Source organism: Nerophis ophidion, unplaced genomic scaffold (genome assembly GCF_033978795.1).
Source record: "Nerophis ophidion isolate RoL-2023_Sa unplaced genomic scaffold, RoL_Noph_v1.0 HiC_scaffold_38, whole genome shotgun sequence".
NCBI classification, from domain to species: Eukaryota; Metazoa; Chordata; class Actinopteri; order Syngnathiformes; family Syngnathidae; genus Nerophis; species Nerophis ophidion.
In genome coordinates this window covers 119,963-137,500 of record NW_026906960.1, presented here as the reverse complement: position 1 = coordinate 137,500, position 17,538 = coordinate 119,963, and the positions used below count along the sequence as shown (strand labels likewise).

The following is a 17,538-nucleotide window of genomic DNA, read 5'->3' as shown; positions in this document are numbered from 1 at the left end:
ATGACAGACATGGCACAGAGATGTATGGATAACCTGCAGATGCATTTGCAACGATAAAGTCAACAAAATCACAAAGGTGGGTTTTGTTGATGTTGACTTATGTGCTAATCAGACATATTTGGTTGCGGCGTGACTGCCAGCTAATCGATGCTAACATGCTATGCTAATTGACGCTAACATGCTATTTACCGGCGGTGCTAAAGCAGACATGGCACAGAGATGTATGGATAACCTGCAGATGCATTTGCAACGATAAAGTCAACGAAATCACAAAGGTGGGTTTTGTTGATGTTGACTTATGTGCTAATCAGACATATTTGGTTGCGGCGTGACTGCCAGCTAATCGATGCTAACATGCTACGCTAATCGACGCTAACATGCTATTTACCGGTGGTGCTAAACCAGACATGGCACAGAGATGTATGGATAACCTGCAGATGCATTTGCAACGATAAAGTCAACAAATTCACAAAGGTGAGTTTTGTTGATGTTGACTGCCAGCCAATCGATGCTAACATGCTACGCTAATCGATGCTAACATGCTATTTACCGGCGGTGCTGAAGCAGACATGGCACAGAGATGTATGGATAACCTGCAGATGCATTTGCAGCTATATTATGTTTCCTTCCACCCACATTTAATGCGAAAAAAACACATACCAATCGAAGGATTTAAGTTGCTCCAGCGTCAAATGATGCGAAAGTCCTGATCGTTTGGTCCGCACATTTTACCGGCGATGCTAACGCAGCTATTCGGCCATGCTATGGCTATGAATAGTGTCAACAGCTATTCGCTCATAAGTGTCAGTTTCTTCTTCAATACTTTCATACTCCAACCATCCGTTTCAATACATGCGTAATGTGTTGTATCGCTTAAGCCGCTGAAATCCGAGTCTGAATCCGAGCTAATGTCGCTATATCTTGCTGTGGTATTCGCCATTGTTTGTTTACATTGGCAGCACTGTATGACGTCACAGGGAAATGGATAGTCGCATTGCAAACAGCGAAAATCAAGCACTTTAAAGCTTTTTTTAGGGATATTCCGGGACCGGTAAAATTTTGAAAAAAACTTCAAAAAATACAACAAGCCACTGGGAACTGATTTTTATTGTTTTTAACCCTTTCGAAATTGTGATAATGTTCTCCTTTAAAAAAAAAAAAAAAAAAAAATGCACGGTCAAAACAAAGTTTAGGATATTTTAAATGAGCTAGCTAACCTACAGTCTTTCTGAATGAAATAGTCTGACATTCTCCATCAATTTTAATTCTATTAACTTTTTATGAACTTTACTATAAATTCCTCACAGAGCGGTTTTCAACTAAAATATAAATATCAAATCTATGAACTAGAATATAAATATTATAAATTATGAATACATTTTCACAGGGGTACACTTTCATCAAGAGAGCTTTATTTTTGAAAACCTCATGAAAACACATTTACACAAAAGTGTATGATGCTACAGAAAACCTCATGAAAACACATTTACACACACAAGTGTATGATCCTGCAGGAAACCTCATGAAAACACATTTACACACACAAGTGTATGATCCTGCAGGAAACCTCATGAAAACACATTTACACACACAAGTGTATGATCCTGCAGGAAACCTCATGAAAACACATTTACACACACAAGTGTATGATCCTGCAGGAAACCTCATGAAAACACATTTACACACACAAGTGTATGATCCTGCAGGAAACCTCATGAAAACACATTTACACACAAGTGTATGATGCTGCAGGAAACCTCATGAAAACACATTTACACACACAAGTGTATGATCCTGCAGGAAACCTCATGAAAACACATTTACACACAAGTGTATGATCCTGCAGGAAACCTCATGAAAACACATTTACACACACAAGTGTATGATCCTGCAGGAAACCTCATGAAAACACATTTACACAAAAGTGTATGATGCTGCAGGAAACCTCATGAAAACACATTTACACACACAAGTTTATGATCCTGCAGGAAACCTCATGAAAACACATTTACACACACAAGTGTATGATCCTGCAGGAAACCTCATGAAAACACATTTACACACAAGTGTATGATGCTGCAGGAAACCTCATGAAAACACATTTACACACAAGTGTATGATCCTGCAGGAAACCTCATGAAAACACATTTACACACACAAGTGTATGATGCTGCAGGTATTTAACATGTTACCGTGCTCCCACTGATGGTTTAACCTGGTGCAGAAAAGCATCCATCCATCCATCCATCATCTTCCGCTTATCCGAGGTCGGGTCGCGGGGGCAGCAGCCTAAGCAGGGAAGCCCAGACTTCCCTATCTCCAGCCACTTCGTCTAGCTCTTCCCGGGGGATCCCGAGGCGTTCCCAGGCCAGCCGGGAGACATAGTCTTTCCAACGTGTCCTGGGTCTTCCCCGTGGCCTCCTACCAGCTGGACGTGCCCTAAACACATCCCTAGGGAGGCGTTCGGGTGGCATCCTGACCAGATGCCCGAACCACCTCATCTGGCTCCTCTCGATGTGGAGGAGCAGCGGCTTTACGTTGAGCTCCTCCCGGATGGCAGAGCTTCTCACCCTATCTCTAAGGGAGAGCCCCGCCACCCGGCGGAGGAAACTCATTTCGGCCGCTTGTACCCGTGATCTTATCCTTTCGGTCATGACCCAAAGCTCATGACCATAGGTGAGGATGGGAACGTAGATCGACCGGTAAATTGAGAGCTTTGCCTTCCGGCTCAGCTCCTTCTTCACCACAACGGATCGATACAACGTCCGCATTACTGAAGACGCCGCACCGATCCGCCTGTCGATCTCACGATCCACTCTTCCCCCACTCGTGAACAAGACTCCTAGGTACTTGAAGTCCTCCACTTGGGGCAGGGTCTCCTCCCCAACCCGGAGATGACACTCCACCCTTTTCCGGGCGAGAACCATGGACTCGGACTTGGAGGTGCTGATTCTCATTCCGGTCGCTTCACACTCGGTTGCGAACCGATCCAGTGAGAGCTGAAGATCCCGGCCAGATGAAGCCATCAGGACTACATCATCTGCAAAAAGCAGAGACCTAATCCCGTGGCCACCAAACCGGAACCCCTCAACGCCTTGACTGCGCCTAGAAATTCTGTCCATAAAAGTTATGAACAGAATCGGTGACAAAGGACAGCCTTGGCGGAGTCCAACCTTCACTGGAAACGTGTCCGACTTACTGCCAGCAATGCGGACCAAGCTCTGACACTGATCATACAGGGAACGGACTGCCACAATAAGACATTCCGATACCCCATACTCTCTGAGCACTCCCCACAGGACTTCCCGAGGGACACGGTCGAATGCCTTCTCCAAGTCCACAAAGCACATGTAGACTGGTTGGGCAAACTCCCATGCACCCTCAAGAACCCTGCCGAGAGTATAGAGCTGGTCCACAGTTCCACGACCAGGACGAAAACCACACTGTTCCTCCTGAATCCGAGGTTCGACTATCCGGCGAAGCCTCCTCTCCAGTACACCTGAATAAACCTTACCGGGAAGGCTGAGGAGTGTGATCCCACGATAGTTGGAACACACCCTCCGGTCCCCCTTCTTAAAGAGAGGAACCACCACCCCGGTCTGCCAATCCAGAGGTACCGCCCCCGATGTCCACGCGATGCTGCAGAGTCTTGTCAACCAAGACAGCCCCACAGCATCCAGAGCCTTAAGGAACTCCGGGCGGATCTCATCCACCCCTGGGGCCTTGCTGCCGAGGAGCTTTTTAACTACCTCAGCGACCTCAGCCCCAGAAATAGGAGAGTCCACTACAGATTCCCCAGGCACCGCTTCCTCAAAGAAAGACGTGTTGGTGGGATTGAGGAGGTCTTCGAAGTATTCCCTCCACCGATCCACAACATCCGCAGTCGAAGTCAGCAGAACACCATCCGCACCATACACGGTGTTGATAGTGCACTGCTTCCCCTTCCTGAGGCGCCGTATGGTGGTCCAGAATCGCTTCGAAGCCGTCCGGAAGTCGTTTTCCATGGCTTCCCCGAACTCTTCCCATGTCCGAGTTTTTGCCTCCGCGACCGCTAAAGCTGCACACCGCTTGGCCCGTCGGTACCCGTCCACTGCCTCCGGAGTCCTATGAGCCAAAAGAACCCGATAGGACTCCTTCTTCAGCTTGACGGCATCCCTCACTGCTGGTGTCCACCAACGGGTTCTGGGATTACCGCCACGACAGGCACCAACAACCTTGCGGCCACAGCTCCAATCAGCCGCCTCGACAATAGAGGTTCGGAACATGGTCCACTCGGACTCAATGTCCCGCACCTCCCTCGTGACATGTTCAAAGTTCTCCCGGAGGTGTGAATTGAAACTCTCTCTGACAGGAGACTCTGCCAGACGTTCCCAGCAGACCCTCACAATGCGCTTGGGCCTGCCAGGTCTGTCCGGCATCCTCCCCCACCATCGCAGCCAACTCACCACCAGGTGGTGATCGGTAGAAAGCTCCGCCCCTCTCTTCACCCGAGTGTCCAAAACATGAGGCCGCAAATCCGATGACACAACTACAAAGTCGATCATGGAACTGCGGCCTAGGGTGTCCTGGTGCCAAGTGCACATATGGACACCCTTATGTTTGAACATGGTGTTTGTTATCGACAAACTGTGACGAGCACAAAAGTCCAATAACAAAACACCACTCGGGTTTAGATCCGGGCGACCATTCTTCCCAATCACGCCTCTCCAGGTTTCACTGTCGTTGCCAACATGAGCGTTGAAGTCTCCCAGTAGGACAAGGGAATCACCCGGAGGAGCACTTTCCAGTACTCCCTCGAGTGTACCCAAAAAGGGTGGGTATTCTGAACTGCTGTTTGGTGCGTAAGCACAAACAACAGTCAGGACCCGTCCCCCCACCCGAAGGCGAAGGGAAGCTACCCTCTCGTCCACTGGGTTGAACTCAAACGTACAGGCTTTGAGCCGGGGGGCAACCAGAATTGCCACCCCAGCCCGTCGCCTCTCACTGCCGGCAACGCCAGAGTGGAAGAGGGTCCAGTCCCTCTCGAGAGAACTGGTTCCAGAGCCCTTGCTGTGCGTCGAGGTGAGTCCGACTATATCCAGCCGGAACTTCTCTACCTCGCGCACTAGCTCAGGCTCCTTCCCCCCCAGTGAGGTGACGTTCCACGTCCCAAAAGCTAGCTTCTGTAGCCGAGGATCGGACCGCCAAGTGCCCTGCCTTCGGCTGCCGCCCAGCTCACAATGCACCCGACCTCTATGGCCCCTCCTATGAGTGGTGAGCCCATTGGAGGGATGACCCACGTTGCCTCTTCGGGCTGTGCCCGGCCGGGCCCCATGGGAACAGGCCCGACCACCAGGCGCTCGCCATCGTGCCCCAACTCCGGGCCTGGCTCCAGAGCGGGGCCCCGGTGACCCACGTCCGGGCGAGGGAAATCTGGGTTCATTTCGTTGTAATTCCATAGAAGTCTTTGAGCTGCTCTTTGTCTGATCACTCACCTAGGACCTGTTTGTCTTGGGAGACCCTACCAGAAAATTTGCAGAAAAGCAAATAAACAATAAGAATCAACCTGCAAAACCCAGTCCAGATTAGCAGCAGATACAGTATAAAATCAGAGACAGTTGTTGTTTAGGAAAATGAGCATATCCGCCTTCTCAGGCAGAATGTGTGAGCGTTCTGGACGGATAGTGTCTCCTGTCCAAGACGGGACACGCATTTATTTGTACTCCATGAACTCGGAGGTGCTCCATCATGTTCGACGTGCACCCTCCTAAGCACCAAACAGTCCTGTCGCACGTGTTACATTTCGCTGATATTTCATTTTTTTTTAGTAAAATAAAGCCACACTTTCGACCGTCGACGCCCGCTATCATAGGCTCGGCTATGCTAACACTTCCGGCGGTGGGCTCTTCTTCGTTGGTGTTCAGCGGCCTCTTCTTCCGGGTCGGCGGACTTATTATTTTTTTCCGGTCGGCGGACTGGGTATCGAAACTAGGAATCGAAATTTAAACTTTAGAACGATTCCAGGAGAACCGGAAAGTTGTCCCGGTTCCAATCGATACTCGATACCCAACCCTAATTGTTACTATAACAATCTACAAGATTAATATAGGTTGCCTCTCTCTCTTCCCCTCCATCTTTCGGTATTCCTTTATTTTATTTTTTTTAAATTTTTTATTATTTTGTTAATCTTTTTAGTTATTTTGTATACGTATTGTTGCATTTGAACAACTGTATTGTTGATAATAGAGGTAAACTATTAGTATTGTTCATGATCAATACTGCTTTTTCTATTGGTATTTGTATTGCTCCAGTTTTAGTGTAAAAATGCTCATTGTCCTTTCTATATTATTATTTATTTCACTAACTGTGTTTTTGCTATCACTTTTACGATCATATTTGTACATACCGTATGTGCTGGTGTTGTTTTATTGTTGTTGTTTTTGTTGTTATTGTTGTGTTGCTGCTGTTGTTTTTATCTCTCTGTCTAATCCCCCTCTTATCCCCACAATTTCCCCCTCTGTCTTCCTTTTTTTCTCTTTCTATCCCCTCAAGTCAAGTCAGCTTTATTTGTCAATTTCTTTACATGTAAAGACATACAAAGGAATCAAAATTTAGTTTTGCACTCTCCCATGCGTACATAAAAAGAAAAGAAAATACAACAGTAAAGTGCAACGTAAATATGTCTACCTACTGAAATTACAATATATTTAGTTCCTGTTGTTTTTAAATAGGATATGGCTGTAAACAATGAGTGTTTCATCAGTAATGCAAATACTTATGATATAGCGGCAGATGTGTGCAATTTCGCATAGTCATTTTTTCCGTGGGTCATGGGGTTTAGAGTTCAGGTTGTTCCGGGGAGGGGGATTTCAAAGTCCTGACAGCCTGTTGGATCGGGCTGAGAATTGAAGGGGGGGGGTTCAGCAGCCTAACAGCCTGGTGGTGAAAGCTGTTGGTGAGTCTGGTGGTGCGAGAGCGGAGGCTCTTGTAGCTTCGTCCAGAGGGGAGGAGGCTGAACAGGTTGTGTGCAGGGTGGCTTGCGTCACTCACAATTGTGAGTGCTTTGCGGGTGAGGCGGGTGGTGTATAAGTCCTGAAGAGATGGGAGTGGTGCATCAATGATTTTCCCAGCTGTTTTCACGATGCGCTGCAGGTCTCTTCTGTTGTATTGAGTGTAGCTCCCGCCCCACACAGTGATGCAGCTAGAAAGGATGCTTTCAATGGTGCCTTTGTAAAAAGTGGTCAGGATGGGTGGTGGAGCACTTGCCCGCTTTAGTTTTCGCAGGAAGTAGAGGCGCTGTTGGGCCTTCTTCACCAGTGATGCGGTGTTGGTAGTCCATGACAGGTCCTCACTGATGTGCACCCCCAGGAATTTGGTGCTCCTTACTCTCTCCACTGCAGCACCACCGATGGTCAGTGGCAGGTGTTGAGTGTGGCCTCTCTGGAAATTGACAACAATCTATTTGTCTTGCTGACATTCAGCAAGAGATTGTTGTCCCTGCACCACGTGGTCAGGAGGTCCACTTCTTCCCTGTAGTGAGTCTCGTCGCCCTTGGTGACGAGACCCACCAGAGTTGTTTCGTCCGCAAACTTAACGAGGTGGTTGGAGCTGTAGGTTGGTGTGCAGTCATGTGTCAGTAGAGTGAAGAGCAGAGGACTGAGCACACAGCCTTGTGGGGCCCCTGTGCTCAGGGTGATGGAGCTTGAGGTGTTGTTACCAACACGTACTGCTTGTGGCCTCTGACTAAGGAAGTCGAGCAGCCAATTGCAGAGTGAGATGCTGAGGCCCAGTTTGCCAAGTTTGTAGGTGAGTTGTTGTGGTATTATGGTGTTGAATGCTAAACTGAAATCTATGAACAGCATTCTCACATGAGTGTTTCTGATCCAGGTGGGTGAGGGCTGGGTGGAGGGCAGACCATATTGCATCCTCTATTGATCGTCTGGCTCGGTATGCAAATTGGAAGGGGTCCAAGGTGGGGGGGAAGATGGATTTGATATGTGACATGACCAACCGTTCGAAGCTTTATATGATGATGGATGTCAGTGCCACAGGACGGTAGTCGTTAAAACTTCACGGGGATGATGTCTTTGGCACAGGTATGATAGTGGCGGATTTGAAGCATGTGGGGACAATGGCTTGCTTCAGAGAGGTGTTAAAGATGTCTGTAAAGACGTCCTTCAGCTCCTCTGCACAATCCTTCAGCACACTACCGGAGATGTTGTCTGGCCCTGCTGCCTTCCGGATCTTGATGGTAGAGAGTGTTCTCTTTACGCTGGCAGCAGACAGGCACAGGGACTGTTCGTGTAGAGGGGGTGTGGTTTTCTGTGAGCGAGTGTTGTTTTGTGCATCGAAACGTGCAAAGAAGCGGTTCAGGTTGTTGAGCAGAGAGGTGTCGCTGTCGCAGCTCTGTGAGAGGGGCTTGTAGTCCGTGATGGCCTGAATGCCCTGCCATAGGCTCTGTGCATCTCTGCTGTCCTTGAAGTGGGAGGTTATCTTCTTTGTGTGGTCCTGTTTTGCTTTTCTGATGCCTCAGGACAGGTTGGCTCGCGCTGTTCTCAAGCCAGATCCATCTCCATCTCTGAAGGCCTTGTCTCTGGCTCTCAGCAGCCTGTGGACCTCCCCTGGCAACCATGGCATCTGGTTGGCCCGAATGATAATGTTTTTTGTGTGGGTCACATCATCCATGCACTTGGTAATGTAGGAGGTCAAAATGTCTGCGTACTCCTCAATGTCTGTGTTGTTATTGTGGGTGGCTGCTTGTTTAATAATTTCCCAGTCTGTTGTGTCGAAGCAATCTTGAAGAGCAGAGGAGGCCCCCTCTGGCCACACTCTTATCTGCTTCGGAACCGGTTTGGTGGCTTTCACTCTTTGTCTGTATGCTAGCGTTAGCGTAATTGATATGTGGTCAGAGAGGCCGATGTGGAGGAGGGGAGTGGCTTTGTAATCTCCTTTGTGTGAAGTGTAAACCATGTCCAAAGTGTTATCCCCTGGTTGGGAAGTGAACATGCTGATGACATTTCGGCAAAACAGTCTTGAGATGAGCATGATTAAAATCTCCAGCAAGAATGGTGAAACCATCTGGATGTGCTGTTTGTTGTTCACTGATGGCTTGGTACAGTTCATGAAGTGCAGCGTTTCTATCACTGTTGTTGCTAGTGGGAGGGATGTAAACAGCAACTAGTAGGATTTGCTGTCATCTCCCTGGGCAGATAGAAAGGACGGCACTTCACGATTATAAACTCCGCCAGTGGTGAGCAGTGTTTGTATACCACCGTGGCGTCCCGGCACCACACATCACGGATGTAAACACAGATCCCTCCGTTTACGAGCGCCCTGTCCGCTCGGTAGCATGCTAGCGGCTCCAGTTGTACAGCTGAGTCGGTAATGTTGCCATTAAGCCATTTTTCAGTGAAAACAAACACACATCAGTTACTCACTTTCCGATTTGTTGTCCTCAGCAGTCGTATGTGATCCATTTTATTGTCCAGTGATCGTACGTTTGCCAAAAGGATAGATGGTATAGATGGGCGAGTTGGACTAGCCACTAGCCTCGCTCGGATGCCTCCACGCTTGCCTCTCTTCCTCGTCCTTGCACACCGCTTCCGATGCCTCCTTCTTCGGGGAGGGTTAGCAGGCGGTGTGGTAGCACTCCCGCGGAGTAGTCCAAGCTCTCTTAGCATCTTTGTGTCGCGTTCTAAAACATGGCAGGTCTTGATTTTTCGGATATTTGACAAAGCCTGCGGACTGTACTTGTATTCCAATGTAGGCTGACGGGAAAATCATTTTGACAAAAACTCTAACGAACAAAATACCGCACGGTCGGGAGAGCGAGAGGTCGCTGCGTCTACACGCGCCGCCATCTTAGATAATTTGGCTGCACCAAATGATAATATAAATACATTTATTGAAGTCAAATTCAAATAAGGCAACAAGAGAAATATGCTACACTTCTCTTTTGTAAAGTAAATCTGAACAGCCGATATGGACACCTACATCAACTATATGATTTGCCTGAGAAGCTGGACAGGACAAAAAAAAAAAAAGGAAGGAAGCACAGTATTGCATTTAATTTTTATACAGATGACTGCCAGATCTACTTTCCCATGGCACAAAATAACACGGTCCAACGTCTCATTGACTGCCTGCACGGCATTAAAGTCTGGCTTTCAGTTAACTTCCTGAACCTAAATGAAAACAAAACAGAACTTTTGTTGTTTAGTCCAAGTCGCTCTCCTTCCCCTCGGCACTTAGGACTACTTTATGTAGGCATTTATCTCGACTCGTCTTGACTACTGCAACGCCCTGAACGTAGGCATTAGCCAGGCCTCCCTCGCCTGCCTGCAGCTCGTGCAGAACTCTGCTGCTCGCCTGCTAACACAGACCCACAGGCGTGAGCACATCACCCCCATACTAGCGTCCCTTCACTGGCTCCCTGGGCTCTACCGAATCAACTATACTACTATATCTACTATTTGTTTTCAAATGTCTAGGGGCGGTTTAGCTCGGTTGGTAGAGTGGCCGTGCCAGCAACTTGAGAGTTGCAGGTTCGATTCCCGCTTGTGCCATCCTAGTCACTGCCGTTGTGTCCTTGGGCAAGACACTTTACCCACCTGCTTCCAGTGCCACCCACACTGGTTTGAATGTAACTTAGATATTGGGTTTCACTATGTAAAGCGCTTTGAGTCACTAGAGAAAAAGCGCTATATAAATATAATTCACTTCACTAAACAATTTCGCTCCAACATATATCTCCGACCTCCTTCAGCCTTGCTGCCACTCCCCCCCCCCGCCCCCAATCCCTAAGATCGGGGGGGCAGTAACGTCAGCTGCTGTTGACGGTCCCTGACACAAGGCTGAAGCTTAGAGGTGACAGAGCTTTTGCCGCTGCTACTCGCAAGCTCTGGAACAACTTACCTTTGAGTGTTAGACAAGCCTCCTTTCTTCCTGTATTTAAATCACTCTTAAAAACACACTTTTATTCCATGGCCTTTAACATTCTGTGATCTCCATCCTGCTATGGCAGCCCATTATGCACCTGCTGTGAACCTGTTTCTATGTTTTATTTATGTATTTATTTGTTATTGTGCTTTGTTTGTGTTGTGTTGTGTTGTGTTTGCTAGTTTCCCTTGTGTTATCTTTTAACCTGCCTATTGTACAGCACTTTGTGGTAAATATTAAATATGCTTTATAAGTAAAGTCGATTTGATTTGATTTGAGCAAAGCTGGAATTTTCTAAAGAATGTTTGTTTTTCTCCTGTCCCACAGACGTTGAAGAAGAACCTCTACCCCATGAGCAGGAGGAGGAACCACAGTCACCCCACATACACGAGGAAGAAGAGGTACCACATTACCAACACATTAAAGAGGGAAGAGAGGAGGCACATCCCCCCCACATTAAAGAGGAAGACGAGACGCCACAGACCCATAATGTTAAACTGACCCTTCACATTAAAGGGCAAGCGGAGGACCCACTGAACTTACACATCAAAAATAAAGAGGAGGACCCACTGACCCCTCACATTAAACAGGAAGAGGAGTACCCACTGACCCCTTACTTCAAAGAGGAAGAGGAGGACCAAGAGCCGCCGCAGATTAAAGAGGAAGAGGAGGAAGAGGGCATCAGTCAGCCTAAATGGTTGGAGGAGTTCCCAGTGACTGGTGTCCCTGTGAAGAGTGAAGATGATGAGGTGAAAGGTGAAAGTGAGGAGAGGGGAGGGGGGGAGCCTCCAAGCAGCAGCTCAACACAACACATGACAACAGAAGCTGATGGAGACCACTGTGGAGGATCACAAGCAGACAAGCTCTTAGCTCCACTATCAGATAGTGAGGACACAACGTCACACTCTCCTGACACTGATGATGAAGACTCTAAAGATGATAAGACATGTCACACTGACAACACTCACTTCACATCTTCTCTCTGTCACAAAACTTTTAAATACCCAAGTCTTCTGAAAGAACACATGAGAACACACACTGGAGAAAAACCTTTTTCTTGTTCAATCTGTGGTAAAGGTTTTACACAAAGTCAAAATGTGAAAGTACACATGAGAACACACACTGGAGAAAAACCTTTTTCTTGCTCAGAATGTGGTAAAGGTTTTGTTCTCAGTAAACATTTGAAAGTACACATGAGAACACACACTGGAGAAAAACCTTATGTCTGTTCAATCTGTGGTAAAGGTTTTGTAGAAAGTCGCAATTTGAAAGTACACATGAGAACACACACTGGTGAAAAACATTTTATCTGTTCAATCTGTGGTAAAGGTTTTGCACAAAATCAACATATGAAAAGACATATGAGAACACACACTGGTGAAAAACCTTTTTCCTGTTCAACCTGTGGTAAAAGTTTTACAAGAAGTGCAGATGTGAAAAGACACACTAGAACACACACTGTTGAAAAATCACATTCCTGTTCAATCTGCGACAGAAGTTTTGGTCAACGATCAGCACTTGTAGCACACATGAGAAGACACTCTGGAGAAAAAGTGTTGAGTTGCAGTGTGTGTGGTGAAAGATTGTCTTCTAAGTACCAGTGTAAGAAACACAAGTGTGCTGGTGAGAACAGCAGCAGCAAATGAAACTGCAGGATTTGAAATAAACTGTCAAGACTTTCATTTTGACTTTCTAACAACATCAGCACATATAACATGTGTGACATTGTTGTTTGTCTAACAATCTGTTTAATATGCTTCTACATGTACAGATTAGATATATTTGTATTAATGCTTTTTTCAGTCAAGTACATGCATTAATCTGCAACTTTGTGTTCTTTTTTTAAACATTGGACAGAACAATTTGACTGAAAAGTTGAAAGTAAACAGTACAGGACATATTTGACATACATTAAAAAATGTAAGTGTATATATATATATATATATATATATATATATATATATATATATATACTGTATATATATATATATGTATAAATGATAAATGGGTTGTACTTGTATAGCGCTTTTCTACCTTCAAGGTACTCAAAGCACTTTGACACTACTTCCACATTTACCCATTCACACACACATTCACACACTGATGGAGGGAGCTGCCATGCAAGGCGCTAACCAGCACTCATCAGGAGCAAGGGTGACGTGTCTTGCTCAGGACACAACGGACGTGACGAGGTTGGTATTAGGTGGGGATTGAACCAGGGACCCTCGGGTTGCGCACAGCCACTCTCCCACTGTGCCACGCCGTCCCTATGTATATATATATATATATATATATATATATATATATATTCATCATACAGTATTAGACTTATGCATAATAGTGTTTTTAAAGGTGTTTGAATTATTGAAGTGTGACATATTTTTTATTTGTAATTGTTAATAATCCCATAGATTATCACCTTTATATGATATACATATGTACTGGTTCACATCTGAAACATCTTCTGGACCACTTCAGGAAGCATATTATTATTTACTTTATACATCATTTGAACAGTTGTTTTTTCAATACAATTTTAAAATGTGTAACTTTATGAATTATTTGTTGGGTCTCTATAGTCAATTGTATTAATTGTCTTTATTACACTCTGTAACTGTTGCTACTAGTAATTATTGTAATTTGTTTTATTTCTCTAAAAACAGAATAAGTTAAGTTCATAAAAGGGGATTTAAATAAAAATGTATACAAGTTCATAAGAAGGCTTTATTTAAGTTACTATGGTTAAAAATGTCATTGCATGCCTTTTTGTTGGGTTTGTGGGCATGTGTTTGTTTTGAAGTGTCTCGATTGGTCTGTGAAGGGATATAAGGAAGCTACTTCCGGGTATGAGGAACATCTGTTTGATGCCATGAGAAGGAAGAAAGAGAGCGACTGATGGTTACAAGGACTAAAAAGTGTCACGAGGACTTTCAGCGTTTGGGCCACAAGAGCCAGAAGATCACCATTTCCTCCTAAAAGAAGCATGCAGGCCAACGAGGTATTTGTCATTTGTGTTTGTATTTTACTTCGGTAAAATGTTTGAGCCACATGCTGTGCATGTTATTTTTACATTTGTAACGTGCTTTATTTTATTAACAGTTTTCACGGTGAATTGAAGGGAAAGGAAGCCTTCAATAAATCAGTCAAAGAAAGCCATTGTGTCAGTGCTATGTGGAGGGAGTTACAGTGAAAACTCGCACTGTTCAAGACGCAGTGGACAACGCTGAGACTGTCGGCAACATTAAAGAACCTGGGCAGCGCAGCTGTGACGTCATCAGCACGGAGCAGAGGAGACACACACACACACACACACACACACACACAAAAGGAAGACACAGGCAATCACAGCGTTTTCAGTAGGCTGTTAAGAAGCCAATAAGGAACACTGGACACTAAAAGAGTGATTAAGAAGAGACTGAAATGTATGAAGATAATGTGGAGTGTGTGGTAAACGTCTGGACTTATCTGATCATTTAATTTAAGTTAAAAGAACCTTGTCATGCAAGAGACATTTAAAAGGGCGTTTTGCTAAATAAGTGAAAGTAGGCTGTTGGCCATTTAACATAATATTGAAGCTTTTCCATGTTCTTTAATATTTTCCAATTGCCTTTACATGCATATATTTAAGTTTTGAAGTGATATCAATCAATGTTTACTTATATAGCCCTAAATCACTAGTGTCTCAAAGGGCTGCACAAACCACCACGACATCCTCGGTAGGCCCACATAAGGGCAAGGAAAACTCACACCCAGTGGGACGTCGGTGACAATGATGACTATGAGAACCTTAGAGAGGAGGAAAGCAATGGATGTCGATCGGGTCTAACATGATACTGTGAAAGTTCAATCCATAATGGATACAACACAGTCGCAAGAGTCCAGTCCAAAGAGGATCCAAGACACAGAGCGAGAGTCCCGTTCACAGCGGAGATATAAACTGCGGAGATATAAACTGCATATATTTTGAGTGTTTTGCAAAGTGATATTCAAAGATTTAATTTAAAAATTTCTATTTGTTTAAGCTCTAAGGAATTCACATTTAAGGTATCTACAATTATTGATATGTGAATAGGACGAATTCATCCAAGGGTGATTTAAAAAAAAATCTATTGCTAATATTTTCTGTTGATACATATTGGACAATTTAAAAACCTTTAAAAGTGTGTTTAATTTTATTAATTAAAAAATGTCAAAGTCAGGTGAGCCTACAGAACAGGTAAGGGACAGTGACAGGGACAGGGAAGATGTCCTCCTGACACCTGTACAGGCTTATGAGAGTGGTGCTGAAGAGGAAAAGCAGCAAGAGGAAAATCAAGAGCTGAGGAGAGGTACAAGACTAAGAACTCTAACAGAAAAGGGTAAAGGAATGCTAATGATGAAAATCAACACACTTCAGTTCAAGTTCAACGCCAGTTAAGGAAGATGGAGAGCTCAAGCTAAAGCTGTTAAGACGCCATTATCATCAAAATAACTTTTGGATGAGTCATTGGTTAATTCCATTATTGGTGAAATCAAACGTCGTTCTGCAGATGTCACTAGTGCTTATGAAGAGCTACGCCAAGTTTCAACTCAAGAACAGGAAACGCGACGAAAAGTTGACACATGTACACAGACATCTGCTTTCATTCTCTCTGTATAGCTACAAGCCGTCTGGATAGAAATATTCCAGAAGAGGAGCCAGAATGGCCAGAAGCTGGTTCTATATTTAACTCAACTTGTAAAAGCTCTGTCATGTCTATTTTGAAAGGCTACACAGTGCAAGAAAGCACCAAATCTTCTGTGGGTCGCCAAGAAGCTGCTGCAAGCCAAGCTGTTCTAAAAGTGCTACAAGAGCAAGAAAGAAAACAATTGGAATTAAATATTCTTGAAGAAGAAGCTAGAAAGAAGATAGCTGAACAAGAAGCAGCAGCCCGAAAGTGTCGCTTACAGCAAGAAGAAGATGAAGTGAGGCGAAGAATACAGAGAGAAGAAGAGGAAGCTGAAATAAAAGCTCAATTAGAAGAAGAACATATAGCTCTACAAAGAACTCTAGAGGAAAAACAGAGAAAGATAAAGAAATTGGAGACAGTGAAAAGTCTTAATGCAGCAAATGCGAGAATGCTGATATATGACCAAGGGAGTGTCAAAGAAGAGCGGAGTGACAAGTTAGGAGATGATTTTGAAGAAGATGACCAAGTATCTGCATCCTCAAGTCATCTGTCTACACATAGGTCTTCCATATCAAAAGTTAAGAAAACCTCCAATGACAGTACGGCAGAGCTCGTTAAGATGCTAGCAGGTGCTTTAAGTGTCAACAGAATCCCAAATCCCAAACCTCCAACATTCAGTGTGGATCCATTGAAGTATAGTGACTGGAAACTATCTTTTCAAGTTTTGATAGACCAGAAGAACATACAAGAGAATGAGAAGATATACTACCTACGAAGATACATAGGTGGTCAAGCCAAGAAAGCCCCTGACGGTTACTTCCTGCTCGGAACTGAATCTGCCTATACTGCTGCATGGGAGATTCTGGAGGAGCGATACGGAAACCCATTTACAATTGCAAAAGCATACAGAGACAAGCTCCAAGCGTGGCCTAAGATTGGTTCTAAGAATAGTCTTGAGCTCCGAGAGTTCACAGATTTTCTTCGCAGTTGTGAGGCTGCCATGGTTAACATCAAGGCATTGGAGATCCTGAATGACTGTAATGAAAACAGGAAGATCCTTTCTAAGATACCAGATTGGCTGATCGCACCTTGGAATTGAAAGGTTATGGAAATGGAACAAAGGAAAAAACAATTCCCCTCTTTCAGTCATTTTGTCAGATTTCTAACATGGGAAGCTAAAGTCGCCTGCAACCCTATCACTTCAGTGCAGTCACTAAAATCAAGTGATACCGACAAGTCAAGGTCCCAAAGACTACAAAGCTTTGGAGCAAAGACGTTGAACACAAGTTCTAATGAAAAGACACTGACAAGTTTCAATGAAAAGACTACAACCTCCAAGGAAAAGAATGTCATGACATGCATTTTCTGTGAAAGGAACAATCATACATTACATAAATGCAGGAAGTTCATAGAGAAAGCTGTGGCGGACAGAGTCAAGTTCATCCAAGCTGAATGTTTATGCTTTGGTTGTCTTCAGTCTGGACACCGCTCAAAGAACTGCAGCAATAGGAGTGTTTGCGACACATGCGAAAAGAAACATCCAACTTGTCTGCATGAGGAGCGAACCAAAGATGAACAAAAGCCACCGCAAGCCAAGCCAAGTACAATTCAAGAACATCCTAATGAAATATTACCTCAAGCACCCCAAAACAAAGAAAGAACCAAAGACGCTACTTCATGTACAGTAATACTTCAAAAAGCTAACATACAAACGGCTGCAATAATCCCAGTCTGGCTTTCATCCACAACTCAACCAACCCAAGAGGTCCTTGTGTATGCTCTGTTGGATTCTCAAAGCGATACAACTTTCATTCTGAGTGAAGTAGCAGATGCGTTGGAAGTGGACAAAGAGCAAGTCAAGCTTAAGCTTTCTACAATGACTGCAAGAATTACAGTAGTGAGCTCCCAAAAAGTAACCAACCTGCAAGTAAGAGGCTTTTATTCAGGTGAGAAGATTGCCTTACCACCAGTC

At 44.8% G+C, this 17,538-nt stretch overlaps 2 protein-coding genes and 1 long non-coding RNA gene across 3 annotated transcripts in view; 2 read left to right on the top strand and 1 right to left on the bottom strand.

Moving 5' to 3' along the window:
- The window catches only part of LOC133546702 (oocyte zinc finger protein XlCOF22-like), a 22,293-nt gene extending 9,693 nt beyond the window's left edge, over positions 1-12,600 (top strand). The window contains exon 3 of the mRNA XM_061892498.1: positions 11,245-12,600. Within this exon, the coding sequence (XP_061748482.1) occupies positions 11,245-12,563 (1,319 nt within the window). The 3' untranslated portion in view covers positions 12,564-12,600. The remainder of the gene's footprint in view (positions 1-11,244) is intronic.
- LOC133546700 (gastrula zinc finger protein XlCGF57.1-like) overlaps positions 1-17,538 on the bottom strand; it is a 237,351-nt gene that overhangs the window by 202,005 nt on the left and 17,808 nt on the right. The gene's annotated exons all lie outside the window — the stretch shown is intronic.
- On the top strand, positions 13,240-14,069 carry LOC133546721 (uncharacterized). The gene is made up of 2 exons (XR_009805260.1): positions 13,240-13,915; positions 14,017-14,069. It is a non-coding gene; the product is annotated as an uncharacterized LOC133546721 (long non-coding RNA).